This window comes from Struthio camelus, chromosome 2 (assembly GCF_040807025.1).
Source record: "Struthio camelus isolate bStrCam1 chromosome 2, bStrCam1.hap1, whole genome shotgun sequence".
In the NCBI taxonomy this organism is placed as follows: Eukaryota; Metazoa; Chordata; class Aves; order Struthioniformes; family Struthionidae; genus Struthio; species Struthio camelus.
In genome coordinates, this window is record NC_090943.1 from 126347982 (window position 1) to 126374901 (window position 26920).

The 26920-nt window shown below is 38.0% G+C and overlaps 1 protein-coding gene across 2 annotated transcripts in view; it reads right to left on the reverse strand.

Moving 5' to 3' along the window:
* Positions 1-229: 229 nt before the first annotated feature.
* The window catches only part of ZBTB10 (zinc finger and BTB domain containing 10), a 30288-nt gene continuing 3597 nt past the window's right edge, over positions 230-26920 (reverse strand). Inside the window, exons 2-5 of one of the 2 annotated variants that reach the window (XM_068932448.1) lie at positions 21805-22702; positions 8218-8391; positions 5815-5990; positions 230-2961 (exon numbers count right to left, since the gene is read on the reverse strand). In XM_068932448.1, the coding sequence (XP_068788549.1) occupies positions 2656-2961; positions 5815-5990; positions 8218-8391; positions 21805-22702 (1554 nt within the window). In that variant the 3' untranslated portion in view covers positions 230-2655. The remainder of the gene's footprint in view (positions 2962-5814; positions 5991-8217; positions 8392-21804; positions 22703-26920) is intronic. The other variant, XM_068932450.1, reaches the window with a different exon arrangement.

Sequence of the window (26920 nt, forward strand, 5' to 3'; positions counted from 1 at the left end):
AAGAGCTAGTATCACATTTAAACAGTCATCCCTCTCCCTCCAACCCTACACCAAGGGCAGTTACATGCAACTCCTAAAGGCAAGCACTTAAGTATTAACAAGGAAAAAAAAGATTGTCACAATGCAACAAAATATTAAGGCCAGTGAATAACATATGAGTATTCATAAATAACAGTGATTTCTACTAAATTCTGCTTTTCAAAATATAATCAGAACAAAAGCACAACAATTCTGTAGTGTACCAAGTGTATATTTCAATTTACTGTATGCAGTCTAACAACAAATTTGGTCATAATTTACCAGATATACATAAATGATTTAAGTAGTAAAAGAAGATTCAGTTCCAAGAGAATAAGTTCATATCTTGAAGAAAAAACAACAAAAAAAAAAACAAAAAAAAGGAAAATACATTAAGAATGTAGAGCCAGGTCCAGTTTCTAAGCATTAAGTGAGCAGTATTCTAATAAAGCAGATTTAGGTGAATTTCAGATATATATATATATTTTTATATATATAGACAGATCTACCAATTGTAAACTATGGTTTTAAAGGGGATAAATGGGATGGAAAAAAATCTTTATGCTATACTTACATATTCACAAAGCAGAACATTACTTTAACGTTTAAAATACTTTTCATATCATCTTTGCCCAGCTAATTTCTACTTTGGACCCCACCAGAATTACACATTACTCATTTCCGTCTAGAACAGTGAGAATAAGATGTATTCTCCAGTGTAAAGAAAACAAAAAAAGGCAACCCCCCCGCCCCACCCACCCCCCAAGAAAACTAATCATCCGTCAGGTTTACAATGAAGTGGAAACTACCAATGAAACAAATGGATGATTTAAAAAGAAAAAAATTCCCAAATAACTGTAGTTCAACTTTTCTCAGTTGCAATCAGCAAATACAATGTCTTAACATTATGTTACTGTTCTACTGATGTAAAGGACAACAGTAAAGCTTGTCTCTTTAAATACATACCAACTTTGATCAGATGGAGCACCATTAAGATTCTGTCCGTCAAAGCATAGTTCAAAGTTATCCACACAACTAGCATAATTTAGTTACCTGATATAAAATAGGAAAAAATATACTTATTTCAAAATTAAAACAAAGCTGAAAAATACGATGACCCTCAATTGGTTTGTATACAGTACTGTCACACTGGCCTAGCTATGTGTTATGAGAAATGCTCTGCATATTTACTCATTGTGACATAATAGTACATCAGATGTATCGTTCCAATGATTGCTTAAATTTGTTTGCCTTAGGCTAGATAAAGCAGAGGAGTTGAAAATAAAGATGCAATGCCCTCCCCTCCCTGTGAAAGAGGCCTGAAATCATTATAAGTTTAGGAAAAAAAATTCTGCATGGCTACAAAAATTCAAGTTTCAATGCCTCCTGAAAATGTGAAATAAAGAGTGTAGGGAGCATATCATTCTGAGAAGTAGAAAACTCAAAAAGCATTATTTTGCTTTGGACTTTTTGTTTTGTTTCTGTTTTTTAAAAAATTCCAGCAAATTAACTCAAGGAGTAAAACGTATTTTGTTTATATTAAACACTAGCAACCACCCATTAAATACAAAAGAATAAAAAATATCTTGTGTTCATTTTAATGACGAACAATGGGCACAACAGCCTAGTGTCCAATGCATATCACAAACTAGCCAAAAAGCTGACAAGAAAGAAGTTATCAACCAAAAAGTTGTTTAATATGACACTTTCTCCATTCCTTGCATTTTTATTTTTTTTTTCTGTGGGACTGAGGTATACACCAGGGGAGTTAGAAGGTTGGGGGGGAGGTGAGGAAGGGAAGCTTTATTACAATCTGATACTTTTTAGCATGACTCTCTCTTCTGATCAAGTAGCAGATGAGTTACTCATGCTCTAGTCAGGCTATTACTTTCATTATTGGTCATGTCTTCTGCAAGATTATTTTGGAACTGATGAAACAATAACAACCTTCTTTAAAATTTAAACTCGTGAAGAAACAGACACTAAATTAATGCCATTATTAACTTCTCCAGTGCTTATCACCTATACCACGTGCTGGCTTAGAGCCAAAAATTTTAAAACCAAATTTCAGTATGGTGTTGGCATTATCCATGATGCATATTTAAATGACTGGCTTTCATCTATCAGAATAAGGGAGAGGGAAGGTTTGTACGGCAAAGCCATGCTTGTGGAAACAAGAGCCACCAGCCCAAATTAGCTTCACTGGTTCACTGATAAACTATTGAGTGGATTTGGGGAAGCTGTCTTTGTACTTCCATACCAAGTTGCAATTTTCTTCATTCACGTTAACAGGTACATGAGTTTGTAACATAATAAGTACAGTTACTACTATGTCTGAATAGGACCCAAATAACTATATCCTATAAATAATAAAAAATACATTTTTCTTTTGATAACTGACTGTAGATGTGAGGACTCTGTATAATTCAACCAAATGGTTGTATGCTGTACAGTCCTGTGCAAATATCATAAAAAAATTTAATAATCCTTTTTTGCTATAAGGCTTTGACCCTACATTTTTCACAGCAACATAACTACCATCCAGCCTGTACCATATTTTGCAAGCCTTCAGTCCAAAAATTCAAATAGTCAATCCATATAGTGTCCATTTGTGGCACCCTGAAGCCATATGCCTTGTCAGTCATCTAAAGGCATACAAACTTCCCCAGATTCATCCCATCGAGACTGGTCATTCTGTTCTTCCACGTCATCACCAAGCTCCTCATCACCTTCTCCCACTTCATTTTCCTCATATTCTTCATCCCTAGGGAAATCTGTGTCCTGCACCTGGTCTACTCCTTCTTGCCCTCCAGCCTGATTTTTATCTGCACAGTCTACACAAATTCCATAGCGTCGAGATCCATGTCTTATTCCAACACTGGCTGCTAGCATGAAGATCTTCTTACACACCATACATTTATACTTTTTATCCTTTTTATGCACCTAAGAAAGAGAAATATTAACAACTGGAGTTATGTGTATCAGATTGCATTTGCATAAAATGATAGAATAGTATCAATAATAACTAGTAATAAAAACATTCTCCTTTTTGAACTCTTCTGAAAGAGACCCCCAACACCGTTCAGAGATAGCGAAAAGCGTTACTGAAGATCCATTAACACGGCAGGGCTATTGCCCATACCTAAACTACCTGCCTACCGTTCAAAGCAGGTCAGTGTCCGCTTCGTGGCTACGCGTACAGAACAAGACTCAGCAGCAATGAGCATGCTATGCGCACCTATGCTGCACTCAGTACCAAAATACACAGACTCCTTATGCAGGAAATTGCCTTTATAATTTTAAGCTCCACAAACATTAAGAACAAATAACAGTTTAAATTCTGTATAAACTGAAAGATCCCTCTTCCGCAAAACAAACCAACAGAAACACTCCAAACCAAACAACAGCAACACACCCCTGAGACCCAACCCTTAAACTAGGCAAGCAAAACCCCACAACACCTTTCCACTTCACTTTGGTGAATTTCATTTTGTCCCCTAAGTAGAGCAAGCTTATACGTAAAATTAGAAGACTGCTGTTCACTAACTTGACTAATCATAAATTAGGGTCTTTAACTAATGATGTAATTGCTACCAAGAAGTTGCTGAAAGGTGCATTTTTAAAAAGGGCAGAAACAGACTTGACAAAAAAAAAAAAAAAAAAAAGACGTGGACTTGTTGCTCTGACAATAAATGATATTTACGTGGGATACTACCAGATACACCGGTTTAACTGAGCTGAACTGTGAATTCTTCCCATCTTGGAAGAATTTAACTGGAACAAATTTCTTGCATCTGGTGTCCTCATGGCAAGGTATAGTTGTGTTTTTAAATATCTTGCTTAAGGTTGAGTTGAAAAAGATGTCAGTTTAGATGAAAATGGAAATTATTGCCCAGATGAGGAAAAAACAAGGTCAAGACACAGTCACTTCAATCCCTTTGTATAATTCTGTATGGTCAATTTCAGTGTCTAGGCTTGTTACACACAAAAGCAAAATGCTTATGTGAGGTATTTGTTGAATGGAAGAAACAAACAGCAACAACGGTGTTCTGAACCCACCTAGCAAGAAAGCACTCCAAGTTAAACGCAGGATTGGGCTGGGCTTCACTCAATAGCTGTTTTAACCCTGCCTGACTTCACCTCTTTCCTTTCTAGAGGAAAAGAATCTTCAGCTACAAGACCTGATCGGATACTGCAGGATAAAAACCTGAACTTCCCACTCTGTTGATCCTGGCAGAGTGTCTGCTATTGTCTTCTCTAGCAAGCCACAAAGGAAGAAGTAGAGTAGCTGCTGGGACAAGTTACAGGCATGACCACCAATAAGGTGATAGTGACTTTACCTCCTCTGCCCAGCCAGAGAATTGTCCCGTACCATCACCACCTCTAATACTGCAGTCACCTGGATTTGCTACAGAACAAAATGTCCTTCAGACTCACTAACACCACAGGTCCTCCCATCCCCTCAACCACCTAAGCCTTCACCAGGTGGTATGGGAACAGGAACAGAAGCAGCAGTTGCAGGATAGAACGATGTATATTTAAGTTGAGAGAAGTCCAGAGGGACACGTAAGAAAAATGCTGACTTTAAAAGTCACTTAGGAACTCTATTAACATAGGCAGTTCCTAACTGTAGAACAGTTTAAAGAATACCAAAATCTACTAGTGCAGCCTAAACAACTATCTTCAAGAATTATGTTCCGATACAACTCAGAACACTCTCTTATCTTTCACTTTTTAAAATATCACTGGGTAACCGAAAGACTATTTTATGATTGCACAGGGCTTAAAAAGAGCTAGCTCTTCTCAGCATCCACATTAAAATTGGTAAAGCTGGGAAGTTCAGTTACCTTCTGCTCACTGCTCAACAAGAAGGTGTTCCATAAGGTCTCCCTAGGCTAGCTGGCTTTCAGGAGAGAAAAAGGTGGTCCGTGGATTCTTGTTCCCAAATGAGTAAAGGCCAATTTACTCAAAATAAGTTAGTACATGCATTGGGGTATTTGCAAAACATTTTGCAAAATGAGTTGCATAAGATCACAGCTTGAATCTTGTTTTTATTACTCCCCTAAAACACACCTTTGATTTTCTATTGTTAAAATTATCATGAAGTCTCATCAGTTTCCTTATCAGTTAGACAGAAATTATCTACAAAATACCCAGGCCAGGTATACTTCTTTGAGATTTGATTTGAGTTTTGTTTATCTGAGGATCCAATTTATACAACATGCACAGAACAGGCTTAAGTCAACTGCTGAATTTCTATTGGTAGAATGCAAGCCAGAAGGACATTTGCTTTCTGCATCTTGAATATTTTTCATTTTAATCTTAAAGCAGGTTTTATACTATACCATCATTTGGCTGTGAAATAAGTATTTCAGAACAACCTCAAGATATTGTACAGTTGATTAACACAGGGCCCACACTGAAAACAGTGGTGTAGCACTACAAAACAAGCAAATATGTTAATCCGCTGCTACAATACTAAGTCAAAGTTTCCTTTTATTATCAACAAAATAATTGAATATACAGCATTCCTTTATTATGTCACTTTCAAATCATCCTGAAATTAGCTGTAACAAAACTCCACAGATTGTCTTAACTGATACTGCATTTTCCATTAATAATTTTTGGAGGCACAGTTACCACACTTCTTCATCCATTTTAGATTAAGATAAAACAATTTACACTACGACAAATCAGAGAACAGTGTTTATGCCAACTACTAAAATATTTGAGAGCATTAAAAAAACCATATATTTATAAACTCACACATGCACACGTGTATTTGTTGTTACTCACCAAGGAATGTCTCTTTACATGCTCTCTTCGAGTAAACAGCTTCCCACAGATGTCACAACTGAAAGATCTCACGCCCGTGTGAATAAGCAAGTGTCTCTTTAGTGTTCTTCTGTATTTGGCTACATAATTACAGTGTGGACACTTCAACTTGTTCATGATTAAAGCAGAGGAATCACCTACAAGAAAATAAGCCATTAATAAAAAAAGATGGAAAAAAAACCCACTATTTGGATATGTTCTACCTGACACCCAGCAACAAAGAGGTGCCAGAACAAAAAAGTACCTACAAGACTTTTCATCAGCCAAATCAGGGCAATGCCTGCCTGCAGGAACCACAAAAACTGGTATGTCCAGGACTTAAAAGTCTTGCTAGAATAATACCTATTAGTAAACAAGGAATTTTTAGTACAAGAGCACAGACCAGCTCCTTGGAGAGAAGTCCAATTTCATGAATCAGTAAGTTACTTAAAAACAGGAAGAGTTCTCTGATACTCTGATTGGTATCTCTCTCATAAATTCACAAGCAGTACTCCATTTTATAGAGGTCACCTATATCAGAAAATATTTTATTCTGGATTAGAAACTCTCTAGGTCTCTGCGACATTTAGAGAGTTATGACCTTCTCTCCCAACATTTTAGTACAAAGTACGTGCAGAAGCTGCCTGCCGAGATCTGAATCTACATCAAAGGGGAGGGGGGAAAAAAAGTACAATTAAATAAGAAATAAACTTGACAAAAGGAGTAGGACAGTAAGAGGTAGCATAATTCTGAAACAGCTACAAAAGGGAAGTTACTGGCTCAAATCTTAGCTATTCCCTTCTCAAAATCTAATTAGGTCTAACAGAATAAGAAACAACGAGGTCAGAAATAGTGTCTAGAAGTAGGAATACCCCACTTCTTTCTTATGAGGGAAGGCAGTTATTTATATCCTTGAACCAGGGATAACGCAGCTTGCTCAAAAGATATGTGTAAGATTAAGGTTTATCACAGGAGCATACTACTGTATTAAACAGAAAAGCACAGGATGCTGTGACAGTTATATAGAAGATCACACAGGAATACAAAGATTATTTTGAGGATAAGGTATTGATCAATTTATTACAGGTGACACAGGAACTTATGAACTTAAGCTTAACTGTCTACAAAAGCAAGTGTCCCAAAAGCACTGGATAAAGCCACGTGACTTATGTACAAGAGTCTTTGAAGTTCATGCTGGCTGGAGGAAAGCAAGAATAACTGTATACACATGCATAAGCCTGTACACCTGTATTTAAGGTAAGACACCACCTCCCAGTTAAAAAGCTTCAAAATTCATCATGAGATGGAAGTTAAGTTTTGCTAATATGCAAAAATTTACCTCGCTATTTCTGAACACTCATGGAAGCTGAATGTCAACAAAGTTATGTAATAATATAACGGTTTACATGAAGAAAAAGGTTAAAAAAAAAAGGTCAAAAAGGGTTTTGAATTGTAGTCTTGTATCCATCAATGTAAGTATGATAGACAGACATCAGGGCTGTAACAGATATAGCAATTTGATGATTTAAGAAGAGAAAGGCTGTAAAAGACCTGGGCTCTAATCCCTGGCCAACTAGTGAATTTCACCTTCTTATGCCTCAATTTCTTCCCTTGTAAAAACAAACATATTAAAAGTAAACATAAACTTCATCCCAATAATATCCAAGTACTACAAAAAAGAGGTAGGCATTCTTATTACCCAATCCGGCATGGACATATGATCTTCTCTTTACTAAAGGGTTTGTGTATTTATCTAGAAATAACAGTTTAGATGTGCTGTTTCTTGGTACGTTTCAAATGTTTTTAGACAGAAAACAGTTACAGTAATTCAAGCAAGCAATTATCTAAACAAGGTGCAAACTGCAAGAAGCTAGGCCATACAACACAGGTCTGACTGAACAGGGCTTTAGTTATGGCTGCATTGAATTCACAGCCTTTAACACAACCAAGTTTTTATTTGGGTATTGAGAAGTATGTATGGAAATCTAGTATAATTTTAAAATTATATTTAAATTTTTATCTTCATCATCCAAGTGTTCAATTTTAAAGCCCACTTATCTGTAGTTAGCTTAGTAAGTGAGGGAAAAAAGCTATTAGACCATTAGAGACTTCAGGTATCTTCATATTCAGGTACAATACAAGAACTGATATAAACCATGCTCTGTTTTTAACTCTTCCATACATTTGGATTCCTTTTTCTCTCTCCAAGGAAGTACTACTATTTACCTTAGCCAGAGAGGCAAACGGTATGAGAGAAGGTTATTATATAAGCACTTAATCTTACAAACCTATGTATAAACTAATCAAATATTACCAGCAGTGACACAGAAAATAAAAAGCTCCTATCTGAGGCAAAAAACAACCTCCTCCCCATCAGATACTTGCCATTTTCCCAAGCTTCTTTTGGCCAGGATTCTGGCAGCAGTCCGTACTTGAAGTCACTTGAAGTACCCGGCAGCAGTCCGTACTTGAAGTCACTTGAAGTACCCGGCAGCAGTCCGTACTTGAAGTCACTTGAAGTACCCGGCAGCAGTCCGTACTTGAAGTCACTTGAAGTACCTATTATAGATATAGAGTTACTTTAACTTTCCTGCTTTTTAATCAGCCAAGCTGCATTTCAAAATATCTTTTTTAAAAACTCAAACAAAAGAAGTTTAAAACCTTAACATAGTAACTATCATAATTGTTTTTCACACGATCTTCAATAGTGAAATGAGGAAAAAACTGCATTGCTAATTTCAACAGAATTAGATCTCCGAAATACTTCTCATGGCACCTTTTTTCCTCTCCATCCTGAGAACAAGTCAAAGCCTTTTCCATTTCACAGAAAGTTTTATGGCAAGTATCTTTATTGCCTTACTATCGTTACGAAAGGGCTAAGAAGTTTTCCACTGGTTTCTCTTTAGAAAAACTGCTCTGTACAGTGACCTCATCTGATCTACCACGGGCAGCCTAGTTGGTACTAAACTACCCGTTTCTACCGGAGGTACGATTTTCTTTATTGCTTTAAACTATCTCAGTAGCCTATAAAGTGCTCTCCATACCTCTATATAAATAAAGTATCCCACAGCTATGTCTAAATCCTTTTATAAATAAATCATCTCCATTACTCTATAACCACATCAATTCAAGAGACCGTAATTACTTTAAATATACCAGCTTACAACAGTAGCTTGCATATTTACATACGGTCTTCAGACAGACTCTTCCTGCAGTTTGCATGGTCCTTGCAGTTTGTTTTTTTTTTTTTTTAAAAGAACAAAAATATTCGAAAGTGAACAGTGTCTTAAAAAAGAGGTGCTTGCTTATTTTAATTCTATGCTTTTGTTACAAGTAATCATTTGTACGAGTGAATATGGAATCACTACCATAGAGCACAGAGAAAAGAACTATGAATAGTATACCACACCAGCCATTTGACAGAATCATATTTGTGGGTCAAAGACTCTTCTGGCAGAAGAGCAAATCAATTCCTCCCCACCCACCCCCGCCAATCCCCAAGACAGGAGTTTGTTGGAAAACATGAACTCATAAATCCTTTACTTTCTTCACACACACACATAGTTGTTAAATAAACAAACTGCAACAGAAACTGGCAGATTTCCTTCCATTTGTCTGAATGATGTTTAGGTCCTCCGCACACTGGATTCCCAATGTCACTGCTGTCAAAAATCCTGAGAACAGCCTTACGAGCAAACGGATACGATTTTACTTTCCAGCCTGAGCCCCGACGTTGCAATAGTCCTAAGACTTTTTCCTTTGTCCTTACATTGCTCATTCTAAGGATTTTCTGTGGAAGCAAAACTCTCTTAGTACAGGCTACGGTTTCACAAAGCTAGTGGTGGATAAATTGTATACAGAAGCAGTCATAACTTAAAAGTTCTGCTAGAAAAGGGGTACAGGTTATAAATCCTCATAGCATTAGGCATATATGTTAGTTTCATTCTACCGCTCAGCCACGCTTAATGGTTGGCAGTAGCAGTTGCCTCTGCAACACAGGACAACAGTTCCAAAGGAAACTGAAGTAAATTAACAAATGCAAAGCTTGAAATTCTATTGCACGTGGTTGGATGATGGCAACTATATATAACCAAGGTGGGATCCTGGCTGCCAAACTCTAGCACGTAAGCAAAAAAGGTACCGCATATATCTGAGCTTTTAAAGAGTACAGCTTGGTGGACAAAGGAGAAGAAATTCCAGCATTTTAGCTCTCTCACTTCGCTATCTTGGTACAAAAAGAAATAAGGATGGGTGGAAACTAAGCCTCCTTGCTCTTCAAGAACCAAGGAAGTGAGAAAAAAATTAATTAGAATGTTCTTCTACATTACACATTCTAATAGCTGTTATTATGCCCAAAAGAGGAAAGAACTCCTTGCACTAATTTGGAGATATGGACTTCAGCAACGGTATCTCACAACAGCTCAGGCAATAGAACACAGATACCCTATATATGTGCCAACTACACGTTCCTTTGAGGTGAGCAGTAAAACCTCTGTAATATATGAGGAAGGATTAGTAAGGAAGCAGTGCTGTGCCGTTTTGGGCATGAGCAAAGGCGACTGGATTTAGAGGCTAAAAGCTTCCAAATTAAAGACAACTTCAGGAGCTAGCAGAGAAAAACAAAACAATTGCTATAATCCGTTAAAAACATTAGACCGTTTCTTTATACGTTTGCCCCTCTAATAGAACTGTCCTTATCTCTGACTGAACTGTGGAAGATCACAGTATTTTAATCAGTTTTTTCTTCTTATAGGAGAAATATCCCTAGGATCAATAGACTTGACTGCTCACAGATGTAATGTCTATGCTGTGCACAGGCAATATCATATAGCTTTCTTCAAAATAGGCATACTTTGAGGACTGACCGTAAGAGGTCTACCAAGACAAGCTCATTTATTATGGCACTGGTCACTTTGACAATTCTTCTGGATCTAAGAAAATACAAAATAAATTCCACAAGGAACATGCATGCTCACAGCTAGTACTGAAGTTTGAGGGAAATTAGGAACTGAAATCCCTGAGTAGATCCAGATCTTAGCATAAAACTTGGGATACAGTCAGAGAGATTTAAGAGCTTTAGTCTAGCATAGACAACAGCTCCTAGATCTTTCTACCACCAATTTGAAAAGACCTGCTATAACATGAAAGAGCACCAGCACAGATACAAGAGATTGAAGTGTATGTAGCAAACTCCTGTCTGTAGGATAGGAGACTACAGGTATCATGACTAAAGCTAATACTTACTCCTCTCAAAAAAATTAATTGATCTAGGAAACCTACCTTTCAGATTGAGCCCACACGTAATGTGTTCAAAACAACAACAACAAAAAGCATTGTTAAGGTCTAATGGCTCATCCATACAGGAAAGACATGTATTACACATAGACTGTGAACTTTAAGTGCAACATCTAGTCTCTGTTAGTTTCACAGGTCGACATCCAGCCTACAGTCTGACAAGCTTCTCACTGCAGCTCAGCAAGTATAGGAAGATAAAACCTCAACGGCTCGCAGCATCTCTCAAAACTTGCTTGCAAAACTGTAGATACGGTTATAGTCTAACCTGGTCCTGTCAACTTAACATAAACCCAGATGATTTGCACAGAAGATTGAAAGCAACTAGACATACAGCTGTACTGGCAGATCTGAGGGGGAAGAACGTAGACTGCAGTGAGGAAGCTCTAAAAAGGGGAGTAATTAGAAACCGTAATGTCCTGGGCCAGCCAAAATGCAGATAAACCAGTTCATCTGACCACAATTATCCTCTGATCAAAGGATATCTTTTTACAGTTTAGTTTATTTTCTAAAACAGGTGTAAGTTAATGATTGACATGTCAGTTATGCATGCAATATCTGTCCCGCACTTCTACCCTTATATAAAATGTTTATATTTGGAAATTGACCTTAAAAACAAAACACCTTGACCCTCTGTTCTCCCCACCCCCCAATAAACCAGAACACAAACAAACTGATAACTCCCGGAATTAAAACCATCAAGATGTTCATCTAAGAAAAGATGCACACAGTTCCAAATATACTGAAGTAGTCACGTAGGCTTTTACATAACCAACAAAAAAAATGTTTATGGAAGGCTTTTATTCTTTCATGTGCTCCTTCCAAGGAAGGAGGGCAACCAGGAATTAGACATACTGATTTTTAGTTTTGAAGGTCGTGGTGGTGATTGCAAGAAAAGAGAGCGCACAAGCATGCGAGCAGAAACATCCTTATTTTGAGAGGTTTCGCTCTTTCTCTGTAACCAGGAACACGCAGAATTTCCAAGAAGCAAAGGAGACGTTGCTGAATAGGGAAAGGAAGATAAGTGAGAAAAATCAGTAACAGAAGCCATTGAATAGGTCATTACAGAAAGGACGTGGAGGTAGCGTGCACTGAAGGAGAAAGGATACAAAACAGCATAGTAGATACAGCTGGCTGTAATGGACTTCAAACTGTTTCTTTATACTAATTACCACTAAAAACAGCGCCAAAGAAAGGAGGAAAAGGAACACTACTATTCTTCTCCAGTAACTCTTCTGACATTCACTGCTCATTCAGGTCAATTCAACAAAGCAGACAAACAATTAGGCCATAGCTATTAAGCACTGTAAAGAGAGCAGGAGTAATCTACTGATACAATCTACTGAAATAAATCCAGAGAGCTGGATTTGTTGCTTATGTTAAGCCGTACGTGACAGAAAAAAACAGCACTGCCACAACTGACATATTAGGAAGGTAGAGGAAAGAATGCATTGCTTTCAGTTTGTTCCAAGAATATTACTCATATCCTTAACCTTGCTCCTGAAAAGGGGTCAAAGCATATCACTTGTGAACTGCCTCTTGCAACAGAAGTCTCAGCCAAACTTAAGGCATTTGCCAGTGCAATCTTTCTGATATTCTGTGTACTGCTCTAGATTGCTCTTAATTGTTACTATTTCCCATCCGTGAAGGGACTGGTTTACTACCTTGACGATGAAGAGAGATCTATCATCCACTGGCCCTGCCCAATCACCAGTTATTGCCAAATATATAATCTATTGGCTTTTTCCAAATTGCTCATCACACACTCCCAAAAAAACTGCTTCCTGAGAAAGGGGTACCATTCATTCTGTCTTTATTTAGAAAACTACTTTACTGATCTCTCTTTCACATCAGTGAAGTTTGACATAACGAAAATATTTCTCATCCAGACCATTTGTGTGGGGGCAATCCATTCCCAGGGACCGTCACAGACTCAAAGAAAATCTGAGGTTTGAAGGGATCTCTGAAGGTCACTTAGCTCTGTTTTGAGTAGGAGGTTGAACTAACTTCAAAATTTGATTGTATGTTGCTTTGGGCCTTACCAAGTTTCAAATATCTTCAGGGACAGAGATTCCATAACTCCTCTAAGTGATCTGTTCTAACATAACTACTCTCAGGATCAGGAGAGCTTTTCCTTATACTCAACTGGAATTTCCCTTGCTGCAGCTTGTGACTATTGACTCTTGTCCTTTCACTAAGGATCTCCAAAAAGCATTTCATCCTCCCTGTAATCCTCTTTAGGTGGTGGAAGACTGCACAGGTTGCCCCTTGGCCTTCTCTATGCTAAGGAAACTCAGTTCCTCAGTCTGTCCTTCAGCATGTTCTCCAGTCTCCTAACCACCTTTTTGGCTCTCCATCGGACTCCCTCCAGCTTGCCGACGCTTTCCTTGTACTGGGCTGCCCTAAACTTTCAGGAATGGTCTTGCCAGTGCCAGGTAGAGGGGAATTATCACCTCCCTCAGCCTGCTGGCGTTAGTCATGCTAATACCATGCAGTGAGTGGTTAGCCTTCATTGCTGTTAGGATGTCCTACTGACTCATGTTCGGCTTGTTGTCCACAAGGACATCCTGCTTCTCTCCTGCAGAGCTGCCACCCAGCCCATAAGTGCCCAGCTGTACTGATGCCGAGGCCTATTACTTCCAGACGCAGGACTTCACATTGTCTCTGCTGAGCTTGGTAAGATTCCCTGCTGGCCAACTCCTGCACCTTGCTGAGGTTCTTTTGAACAGTAGCCCAGCCCTGCCCTCTAGCCTATCATCCCCTTCCCCACAGTTTGATGTTATCTGTAAACTTACTGAGAGTGTATTCTGTCCTACTGCCCTGGTCATCAATGAAGATGTTAAACAGCACGACAGTCATCAAGCTGTTTTCCTGAAATAGCCCTTCTTGACTTCCTCATCAAGAAGATTCTTTCATTAATAGACTTTTGGACTATCTTGCGAGCTCGAGGGCCAGATCACAAATGCTGCAAACAGGTCAATTTAAGGACGTACCACCAGAAGGTGAAGAACTTTCCCAGGTAAAGTATTTAAGTATCATCTTTGTAGATACTTCAGAGACTTTCTAATGCAAACATTCCACGTCCCCTTTTCATCAAATCTCTTTAAAACTTTAACAGAACTAAGACTTTCATAGAACTTTCTAGAGTTCAAACTGTCAACTGGTATTTAGGCTTAAGATCCTTTAATCTGGGGGGTGGGGGGGGGGGGAAGCCATCCTAGATACTCTAGTAACAGAATTAAACAGTTACCAAATTAACTTGGCATTACAGTCTGCTCCTATTTTCTTGCTACCTCTTTGGCTGAAAAAAGTAACTGTAGAACAAATTCAAGGAAACAAAAGTTGGCTTTTACCCAAAGAAAGCTGCCAGTTTCTTTCTAATTATGGGAAAAAAGCATCAAAGGGGGAGGAGATAGATTATTAAGCTTCTATTCATCATAGCCCTAATACAAAGGTTCTCCACACAGAATCAGAGAGCTGCTATTGCTACCATTTTTACCAGCTGCCCTCAAAGTCCAGCAGCATCAGTACTATCCTGTAATACCACCTTTGAGTTAAATATGTTTCCTTAAAGGAAGGGAACTAAACCTCAACTTGATGTACAGGAAAATAAGCATCACCAAGCATGTCATGATCAAAGACCACTGATGTCACCGTATTGAGACAAACACGCAAAAAAATAGTATAAGCTTTCATTTGTATTTATTCTTATGTAAAGACATAAGCACGGATACAATTGTTATGGTCTGTCTGGACTGTTTTGGTTATAACAACTTTTTATGCTATACAGTTGAAAGGAAGCATTAAGGAGATCTTCACTTGATGTTAACTTCTTTAACCGATGGCAGTCTTAGCAGCAGCAGCAGCACAACTAACCAAAACCCTCAGTGTTAAAACTCGAAACCTCAGCATCATTCATTCCCAACAGACTTTTCCAAAGTCTAACTTTGCAGTGGAATACTGACGGATTTTGTCTTTACATTGGACTTCATAGACAAGTAGGGCACAAGACAGGGAAGCAACCCTGTTAAAATATCAAAACAAAAAAAGAAAAACGTTCCCTTCCAACCCAAAAACCTCCCAGATAGTTCTTCAGAGAACTTTGCATGGTAAGATCTGGGAGTACAAGACAAACTAAGCTTGCCCAGTTGCCGTCATGCTCTCCTTACAAAGAAACATGTAACAATACATCCTAAAGAAAGGAGATCAATTCAAGTCACAAGCAAGCCAACATGGAATCAAAACTTTTATGTAGCCCGTATTTTCCATACGTACTACCTGACTGTGAAAGAATCACTGCTTAAGTTTTTCTAGCTTTGCTGATCAAGTCCCCTCAAAAAAATCCCTCAACCCTGGAAATACCAGAAATAGCTAAAATTCCCCAATAAGGCGAAAAATTCACTGTAAAAATGGGTAATTCTGAACTTCCTCACTCCCCTCTGTACTGTTCACTGTATACGACAACATGAAGCTTATGACTGACAAAGCTGTAGCAGTGAAGACTAGTGTCTCATCTCAAGTTAACTGCTAAAGCTGTATTTTTTGCCCTGGAGGGACAGGTACCACAATAAACTTTCGGGTGAATGCATAGTATAAACTTTCTACACTTTAGTATCCTACACAGTGTAAACTGCACTACAAACACACTTCTGGTGTGGATTTATTTACTGATATCTGTTAGAAACCAGCTCAAGAAACTGCCTGCCTCTCTCTCCTACCCAACAGGAGATGCTACAAGTTTTGTACATAAGAAATCTAGAATTTATACAGTACACAAGAGACTAAAAATCAGGCAGCACATAAAACAACAGCTCAGTAAGGAGAGAGAATGTGAAAATATAGTTGAAGGAATTATCTGTTAGGCAGGCTAAATGCAACTTAGAAGTTTTAAACTATTTATACTCCAGCTACCAACACTGATAGTGCCTTACCTCTTCCCTCTCAAATTAAAAGACTAAGCCTTGTCAACTCAGAGGAACTGAACATCAGTTGAACAGTTCTTACTTCTATAAGCTTATGCGACAGAGTTACTTTAGCATAAGAATGCTCTCAAAAGGGGATAGGATGGTGTAATCAAAGTGAATAAGCCTACTAACGCAGAAAACCTACAGGTTAAATAAAAAGCTTAACATTTTTTTCTGTACTGTGTCAGTCAAGACAAAAATCATTATAAGGTTTTGACCTGTCTCTTTCAGCTTCATAAATATCCTCCGAGAGTAGCTAGGCACGTGCAGGCAAGCATGCAGGAAATAAGGGGCCCGTAGGCAGAAAACAAAACTGGACTTTCTAGAGTAATGATTATCTTGGGGGGGGGAAAAAAAAATTTTATTTTTTTAAGAACAAAGTTGTATTTTAATCCTCATGATGGTAAAACAAACAAAAAAAATCAAACACTCCAAACCCCACTATTCTGAAAATCATCTACAATCCAAAAGGACCTGGAACTTCTCCTAGAGCAAAAACACTTTCACTGATTAGCACGTGACAGAAAGGATTATATTTGACCTGTTGAGTCAGATCTTTGAGGCGTAGGAGGGAAGCTAACTGAAGAAATAACTTGGGCCACAGAAGTCAGCTGTGCTACATCCCCGAAATCAACCAAGAAAATATACTAACCCTGGTTTTCTTTATTTATAGAGTTCTTGCCACCAACACCATGATTTCATAAATAGCTGTAAGGCAGCAGAAAGGTCAAATGAGCACTTGGAACTGATAATCCTTTCTTAAAAGTTAATGCATTTCCTGTGCTTTGATTGCACTGAGACAAAAAAAAAAAAAACATCAAGCAGACGGTAAGGTGAAAAACCCTAGTCCAACAGTCTGTGGTAATTACAGGACATGGTAGAAGTGAGAATCTTCACCTGGCTCCAACCCTCTGTGGACACCCCAAACTTTATTTTTTATATTAAGAGATAGAAGACTCCTTATAGTTGTGAGGTCAATGGTTGTATATTCCACAGGAACGTGAGAATCTATTCATCTTTTGGACCATCTCCAGGAAAGATAAGTTTAATGGATGGGGAAGAGGTTGACTCCTGGATAGTATGCTCTCTAGATGACTTGAAACCTGTGGGGCCCTCAATACCAGATTAAACAGGAAATGTGGCAATTTAAGAGGTTAAAAGATCCATTTAGCCTTTCAAGTCTTTCAATCAGAACATCAATTGGAGGTCTGAGGAGGATTTGATTGAGAGTCACAGTACCAACAAAAAAAAAGGGGGGGAGAGGGGCAAGGGACTTAATTTTCTGACCCAGACAGCCAAGGGAGATTTACCCCTACAAAACATATATACATATCCAGGTAAGTACCTCACTCTTGAGTTCTTAAAATAGCGTTACCCATCTTTACTGTAAAGGCCTGACCAAGTTGATGTTGCCTTACGACAAAAATCATGACATCCCCCTTTGCAATTTTTTCCACTACCAGCACTGTACTTTTGTAGGCAGCTTTATATGCTACTTGTACTATTCCGAAAAGTAGTTGCTTTCACAGCAAACTGAATTCAAATCCTTCTTTAAGGATTCCTAGAAAGTTATCTGGGAACTCTCTTGTTCCACAAAAGACTGCTCGTCCTGTCCTTGCTATCTTTTCCCTCTGCTCCCCTCCAATCCAATCCATGACACAGCCTTATCTAACTTTAAAATCACGATAACAAATCATCTGGTGTTAGCTTCATAAAACTATCAGGATATTACATACAAGTTTCCATAAGAAGTAATATGGTCAGCCCCAGAAGGCATAAATAATACTTCATTCCTGTGTTCTGAAGCCTGAGGATAAGACATTTGTACTCCAAAAAGAAGTTCAAATAAAAACAAATTCAATAAGTGACGAAAATTTATAAAAAGAAACTGAGTAGACGTTAAGAAGTTGATGAATTAGAATCAGTGTGATTTTATGAACTGTAAACTGGCTGAAAGAAGCCGATTGATTCGACTTTAGTTATTTTCAGCATGGTAAATGGTTAATTGTAAGACGCACCAGGGCTGTAAACAGTAAAGACATTGTTTAACAGATTACTAACTAGAAGGGACAACAGTGAGACAGATAGTAACATTCAGTGGGAGGGAAACCAGCTTTTTTAACTAATATAGTTAGAACTGGAGAAGGCTTAAGAGCTTCAATAGGAAGTAAATGAAGTAAGACGGGATATAAAATTTAAAATCCATCTCAAATCTATGAAGTTTATAACATCCCTCCAAAGTGCTACTTTTACAGGAATGGTGTTAAAGATAAACTCACTGACAACGTGGGGAGAGAGAGGAAGGAGAAGCTGGCATATCCTTGTGGATACTTTCAAGGGAACTTATGTTCTGCAAGGAGTAGTTTAACATGTTTGCTTTACTGAGACAAAAGAAGGGTAAGCAGATAATCAGCAACAAAAGTCTTGCTGAACTATCTAATATTTACTTGGCGGTACCCCAACTGGAAAGCCCATTTTGTATAGAATTCAAGCTAGTGGCTTTGGGGTTTTTCTGGTTTGGTTTTATTTTAATTGCAAGGAGAGGGCAGGCTTCCCTTCCACCACCTATGATGTTTCTTCCGCCTCACAAAAACACCAAACCCAAAACCATAATCAAGAACATAACAACTCACTTTGCATGTATTCGGACATCTACTAACCACAGCTAGTGTTACAGTTATTGCCATCAGCACAGTACATAGTGTAATACTAGAAGCTCATTCTTTCCCTTTTAGCAACCAAAGGGAAAGTACACTGCTTAGCTTTCATGAGAAGTATTTACTATTTTTCCTTTTTCTTCTCACAGCTTTGTCTTCAATTTATTCCAGAAGATATTTTCTTATGGATTTTAACTCCCATTGCCAATTATTTCTGGCAGTTCATCTCAGCACGAAATTTAATCCGTAACTAAAAAGTTATCATATAACCTGCAGGTTACTCTACACCCCACTTTTGTTATTCTTCCAGTTCTCCACTCCTCCTGCCTCTTCCTCCTCCCTCTCACATCTTTTCTTGGGGGGGGGGGGGGGGGGGGTAGAACAACAGAGAAATTTGAAAGGAATTCAACTGAGAGAAGGTGAAAGCAGAGTGTGTTTTACACAACAAATATATAAATCGCCCGCAGAATCTACTTACAGAACTAAGAAACAGTAGCAGAGGAGAAAGAACACTGACTGCTAAAGCACTGCCTATGGCCGAGAGTAAGCTATACCAAGTTCTACTTCCAATACTTCTTAGTGTTTTACATAATGTGCACACACACACACACAAACTTTACAGAAGTGAAAGCGATAACAAATATTAGGTATGGCTTCCAGAATAGTTCTAGAACTGACAGAAAATAATTATTTACTTGGGACCACTTAAGTCGAGGTCTGAAAGTATCAAAGAAGATTATTAGTTAACACTATTTTATAATTTAAGAATAAAATAAACCTCCTCCTACAATCATAGAGCTTTCAACGGTTTTGGACAGACATCACAGCTTAAATTCAGTGTACCTCCGGTTTCGACTCTAGTACAGCTCTTCTCATCGAGGGGTTGCACAGATATATTTTTGTAATTTAAATCTCTAGTGCAGCTAATAACAGGAAACCTTTGTCTGCCCAAACAAACCAAGCAAATACTAAACTTACTTAACCATTATTAGACTGCTCATGCTCTCCACTACTTCTACAAGAAAACTCCGCATATATATTCAGATTCTGCAGAACACGAACACGTACTTATTTCTGTTACTGCCAACATGCATGCTTATCTCTGTGATATTTCCAGCAATAAAAAAGGTTGAGTGTCCATCCCAAATAAATCAGGAGTAGCAAACAGCAGGCCAAATGGGAGTCAGAAACTTGATGTTTGTGCAACTTACAGCAATCCAGGCCCTCCATTCCTGCTCCAGACTCTGCTGCCCTTTTCACACCACCGTGGCTAAATACATGCTAGCAAGTAGCTCAGCCCACCACAGGCAGATTTGTAGAGCGGGTACTGAGAACTCAACATCCCTACTACACACATTTAAAGAGGTTTTACTAAGATTAGATATGACCTAGTGCTGTAGACTCAAGGCCTGTTACACGTAAGGCATATATCAGGCATGACACTGAAACACAGCTTTCAGTTTTATTTCACCTAAAAGTTCCTAAGCATAGCTATCTCTCTCTGCACCACGCTACTTGCTAACAACACAGACATATCCTGTGCCACCTTCCCCCGCTTCTACCAGATACACTTTTATAGCTCTAGTCCACGTTCCTCTTCTGTCACACATAGCTGCAGTACAGATGGACATATTCTGGCACAACACAGCAGAGTTGCCATGTGCCCTCTGCTGGACTGCTATTCACATATTTCCTTCTCACACCTCAGTAGCTATCAGACCCAGAGATACGTTTCTAAAAGACTGCAGGTTCAAGGAGTTCAGGACCCCAGCAGAACTGGCCCCTCTGTACCACTAACAGAAAGATGTATTTTGGCTTTGCTTTTAAGCAAAACTGAGCATACAGGAAGAAATTAAGGCTATCTGTCCCTCCACCAAAATTATGATAGGTCCCTAGGCTCTCCCAAGAGCCCTGCTGGGAAAAGCTGCTTTCAAATCTCCATTTAATCACTAGAGCAGAGAAAGATCCAGGAATATTCAATAGCTACAGATACAAATTCCCCTTCTTAAAACTATAATTCAAATCTGTGAAGCAGAGGACATGCCCATGCATGTGTACTCTGAGGAGTCTGAAAGGGGCACGTTCTAAAGCGCTTTAGAAACAAATCTGTCTAAAGAACCTAGTTAAAGGTAGGTTTGTAGCATAGCTGGAATTTATCCCTATTTAAGGGTCAATTTTCAAATCAGATGCCAATTTATATAAAATTGACATGAGTAAATAGAAATATTTCAAAAATAGATGTGGTATAAATAGTTTAAATGTAACTGAACTACATTGCCCCAAATTCCTGATATGTTCTAAGCTATCTGCTGATAATTTTTTGTGTGACCATAAGTTTGTTTAGCAAAGAGATATTTGATCTTATTCTAGCATTTACGTTAACAAATGATCCTTAAGGAAAAAACCTTACAAATTGAGTCCTCTCTTATGATTTGTTTAAAGAGCAGTTAAACACAAAAGATTTTCCCTCCATATATGCCACTGTGGCATCACTTTCCCATCTGCTTCTCAAAAATATCTGCTCTAGGAGTTTAATATTACATTAGCCAGGAGTACTCTATTCTGTAGCTTCCCAGATATCCCTACAATAAACAGCACAAGTAAGGTAACTTTTCTTTCTTGTTGACACCCAGGTCAGGGAGAGGACCACAAAAATCTAGTAAGGGAAGGGAATTAAAAAGGCCTTTCCTGTCTGTGTAACCAGCTAGCATCATTAGCCATGAGTTATTTATTGCCCCTTGATTTTGTGCCTAACTGTGGTTGCACATTAAAAGTAGCTGCAAGGATTCTAGCTTACACCAGCTGGTACGGATCCCCAACCTAAGCGCTAGTTGCAAATAGCATGTTATTTATGGCATGGCATAGCCATTCCTTACTCTACTGCAAGATACACACTGCTGTGCGCCAAGGTGGAAAATTAGATCATCAAATAATCCTAATTGTCTGCTGGTTTTACTAAAAGATCTTATCAAACATAGATTTATAACACTTGCATTGTCATGTACTTAATTCAATAGGCTAGTTCTCAAATGATATGACTGACATTAAATAATATTTACCTGCTTCTTCCTTAATAAATTGCATATCTTCTTCCGGATATGGGACTGACGGTTGCAACACTGAGCAATCTTCGGAGTTTTCTTCATTATTAGGTGGTATATTATAAATAAATCTCTTTGCAGTTTGGTTTTTCCTTCTCGCTTTTCCGGGTTCTTGAACTGATTGTCCCTGTGAGCCCATGTCATTCCACACAAAAACTTTTCCCTCACCTTGAGATTCATTTTCAGCTGTTTCAGGTGAGCTGTCCTGGACCCAACTGCAGTCATTCATTTGGTAGTTTTCCATTTGGCCCTCATCAATAGAGTAACCATCGTTTTCAGTCTGTATGCTACTTGCCAGATTGGTAAGGTTTCGCGTAGCCCAGAAGCTGGCAACCTTCTGATCCCTTGGAGACATACCATCCCTGCTAACAGATCTTCTGTTATAATCCACTACAACAGCCTCTGGAGCTTCTGATTTTATACTTATGTTTAAGGCATCCTTAATGAAATTGCGGCAGGACTGGACAACCTCAGTCATCTGAAGATAGCTGGCCACTGACATCACTTCAATGGCGTTTTGGCTCGTAAGCACGAGGTTACCAGAGTATAAGAAGTCCAAGATGACAGAAAAACCTTGAACAGCAACAACGTCTAAATAGGTAACAGTGGTTTGGTTACGGCTTTCTTTGTTTGTAAAGCAATACAGAGTCTTAAAGAAGCGGCTGCCTGCAACCAGGATGTTCTTGTGAGCTCTGAAGACCCTCCCACTCACCACAATATTGACATCACAAAGAATGCCTTTCTTCCTCTGCTCGTTTAGTTCTTGCAGGAGCTGATAGCAGTAAGAGTTCTCATTTGGCCTGCTGTTATAATCACAGTATCCTTCATTATTCAGTTCTGACGGTAATTCTGACTCCTGCAATTAAAAAAAAAAAACATAATTAGCTCTTAATGAACGGTCTCCTCCGTTCTCCAACACTATTGGCAGCATATGAAAATAAACTTAAGAAGAAAAATATTATACAAACTGAATTTTTTATTTACATTCTTAGTCATAAAGGCAGAGACATGTCATAAAAAAATATTTTTGAAAACTAAGAATTAAGATCTCATCTCCCCAGCCCCCAAGTTTGGCACAAAAATAGAAGCAGTAGGATAGCCGTAAGGGCAAAGGAAGTGAAGTTCAGGCCAAAAGTAAGGAAAGATTTTTAGCTGAGTGTAAAGTATATGCTTCTGTTAACCCACATACATTAAAGATTCTGGAGTCTCTCTTTCCTAAGCTTTAACTAGGTGGTTCTCCCATATCCTTTCCCTGTTCTTCCATAGAAACCTCCACTTGAATGGGTAAACAGAACGTCAAAGCTGATTCAATACGTTCTCGTGCTGAGAGATGAATGTATAAAAACTATCTACACACTGTGCAGATCATATCTATACTTATGTGTTCTAAAGAAAAATAATAAAGCAGTAGTTAGAACAGCAGACATTTCTTACACGGTTTTACAAATTAGGCACTTAATATTTATTTTCTAATTGTGTTGAGCACTGCATTAAATAGCAGTATCACAAGACAAGTGGACAGAATACTGAAAGTGATTTCTTCAAGCAACAAACCACAGAAATTAAGGTACAGTTACACTATTTAACCAAGAGTATCCTGAATCAAACAAACTTCACTAACACTTCACAGTAGCAGCATCTTTAAACTGGTATATTCTTATTATACAGACAATATGTACTTACATGCCTTTAAACAGGCAAGATCAAGAAGTGATCTCAAACGTGGCCTGAAAATTTTATTAACAAAGAGTACTATCGGGCAATCCAACACCAGAAAAACTGTTATTAAAGATTAGTCCAGACAGCGGGATACTGATATGTAACAAAGATCTGATACAGGTAGATTACTCCCATCACAAACCCAAAATCTACACTGGGGTAAAGTATATCTTGCAGAAAAGTACTGTCCTTATTTTGGAGACATAAGGAGTTGACTATGGCAGAAACTAGTTCTATAAAACAGTCATTTTCCACCAACCTCTAATTAGCGCACTAAATCAGTACTCACCTCAAGTTGTAATCCCAATGCAGATCACTGGGATGACAACCGAAGTTGTAACTACATCCTCTAAAAATGAAGCTTCACATCTATAAGCAGTGATTAATACCCAACATAATTCAAGGAAAAACTGTACCATTCTAACATCGCCTGCAGAGGAATTTCAGTTTGCTGTCACATTCGAGTTACTACTAAACCTCTACCTTTCCCAGAAAAAAAGCTTCTTTGGTTGAAAAAGAAAAAAAAAAAAAGGAGAAAGAAAAACAATTTGGTGTTAATGTGAAAACAAGCAGCAATCTCTGTCCAACCTCGCCTTACTTCTTTCTGTGTGCTTTTTGACATAACCAAGCGCTCCCTCAGACGAGAGCTCCGAAACAGGAAGCTCGTCCCAAATTCATGACAAGGAAATCTGATATTCTTTAAGTTCTCAGAAGACTTCAGTTCTCAACCAACTTTTCTATCATTACAGCAACAGAGCACTGTACAGTTTCAAAACACCAATTACACTGACATTAGATGAGGTTAAAACAGAAATGATTGTATACTGAAGTGTTGTCACTAGTCGACAGACAAAGTTAATTATCAGTGACGTGCACCTTACACAAGAAACCTTAGGTTAGTTACTATATCTGATAGAAGCTCCCTTATCTGAGAATGTGTTAAAGACATTAAATTTAAAAATAAACTGGAACAGGCTTTTTCTCTTTAAGGATGTCCGATTAAAGGATGGCAACAGAGTAAACTGAGGAGTCTTATGTATTCAGTCAAACTGGTAGAAAAGAAAGTGAGATTTACAATATACCTTTTCCTAAAGAAAACTACAAACCAACAGGATGAAGACAATGTTCAGAGTTATGTGCTACAGAAACACAAGACTGAAGTGTTCAGTATGAAAACAACAGAAGATTGAGTGAAAATAAGAGGCAGTAAGCAATAAACATTCAAAATACTTTCGTGGTGGTGCGGGAGAGAGATTGATGAGTTAGTAGAGATATTACAGCTTTACAGTGCTAGTTCTTTAAGTTAACCGTAATGTTGGACACAAGAGATAATTGCTACCTGCTGGAAGCAGCTAACCTTAGTGCTGCACCTCAAACAAAATAAGCTTCCCACATCTGAACAGTTAACAAGCCCATGTAAACCAAGTGACGAATGGAATTAACATTTACTACTGGGAGAATTTAAAAAAATAAAACGAATACCTCTTGAAGAGCTTTAACATCTCCCCATTGTACAGAAGAGGCATAATACATTTCAGTAGGAAGTGAAGGTCAGAAAATAACCACAGAAGATCCAGGAAAGTGTATTTTCAAACTTGTATTACACATATCATGCTCATGGCAATTAACAGAAGAACACTGCTTTTCTGATAAGAACCACAAGAATCTCAAAGAATATTTGCTTAGATTTTTTTGCTATTATATTTTAAGAATATAGACCAAATATTCCCCTACAGTAAGTTATCTCAACACCAAACAAGCTTATCCTTTAAGGAAAAAGATGAGAAACCTTGAATAAAAACCAGGACTTTCAGAGTCTCATTTATGAAATCTATAGAATAATATGTTTAAGAAACCTCTCCTGTTATCTTTGTAGACCAGATTGAAAAGTGATCTAACAAAACACAGACTGCTTAGGGAAACTAATAGTGTTAATTTGCAATTAACTAGGCTCATCTGAATACACCCAAAGGTAAACGACTATTTAATATGTATAATTCACTAACTAAATATGCCTAAAAAATAACAGCAGAAGAAACAGAAAACCTGGGAGTACTACCAGAAATTTGCTTTTCTTCCCCTCCTGTGCCACAGGATACTTCATCTCCTGGGAGCAACAATACTGAGAAAAGTCAGTGTAAGAGTAGATTTCGTCCCAGCACTATGTATATGAAAAGTAATTATACCATGCTTTTGTAATCCATAACAGATGTGAGTTACCAAGAATTTCTTTAGCACATGCTGCAAGCCAGGAAAGTTATCTCAGAAGATGGTAGCTGCATCCATAACGCTCAACTCTTGTTTTACGTGCCACATAACATGCATGCACACATCACCTAAACTCAGTCAATTTAAAATTGTTACATTAAATGTCTAACACCCAAAGTGTTTCTAGGTAAAACAATTATATGAAAATACAATAAATGACAGTTGTGGCCTTGAAGATCTGACTTCCTCCTCAATTTTTTTTTTTTTTTTTGTGCTCTGTTAGGAATAACTGAAGAAGTTAACTTACAATACTGTAACATAACTTTTACATTGAAAGCACAACTCCTATTCATCACTCCTCACACAAAGCGAACAATTATCATTCACATGGTAAAAATAATATCTCATAAGGTCCTTTTGGAGAGCTTCTGCTTTAAACCAACACGTCTATTAGGCTAGAGACAGCTTTTCTGGCAGTATTTCCAAAGCTCAACTTCAAACTACGTCCAAAGAGAGAAGGTTCTAAGAAGCAGCTTTAAGGGAAAGAACCCCCAACAACGGAAAAGTCTGTATCTCACGGAACTATCTTCATTAGAGAACTCAATAGCTATTGCAGTGATCTCCTAGCAAGTGGTCTAGTTTGTGAGATTATTTCAGTATAAGAGTGCATTTCTTAAAAACTGAAGGCAGTTTCAAGGTGAAATACATCTTCCTTATACTTTAATGTAACATCAAGGCAGATTATTTTAAAAACTAGAACAGAAAGAAATGAGTCAAGATTTGTGCCTTAGAAAGAAGCATCAACTGACAGCTCAGTACCCTTGAATTACAGCAGCTGCAACCACTTGTAATGTATTTTGGCATCCCAAATTAAATATATCCCAAAAATAAACTGAAATCACAACTCATTTCTTCATGAGTGTAACATCCAATAGACCTATAGAAATTTCCACTGCTTTACTAACACCTACAATTTCCTTTTCGCACTTGAACAGTGGCACTATGCCATATGTTTATTAGCAGCTGCTAAACATGCCCTGCAGTTGAAGCTTCTCAAGTCAAGAATATACGGGTGCTGTCTGCGAGACAAAGACTGAAAGGTCTCCCCCAAGTTTCCATTAAATCTAAAAGGCTCTATCACCTCATT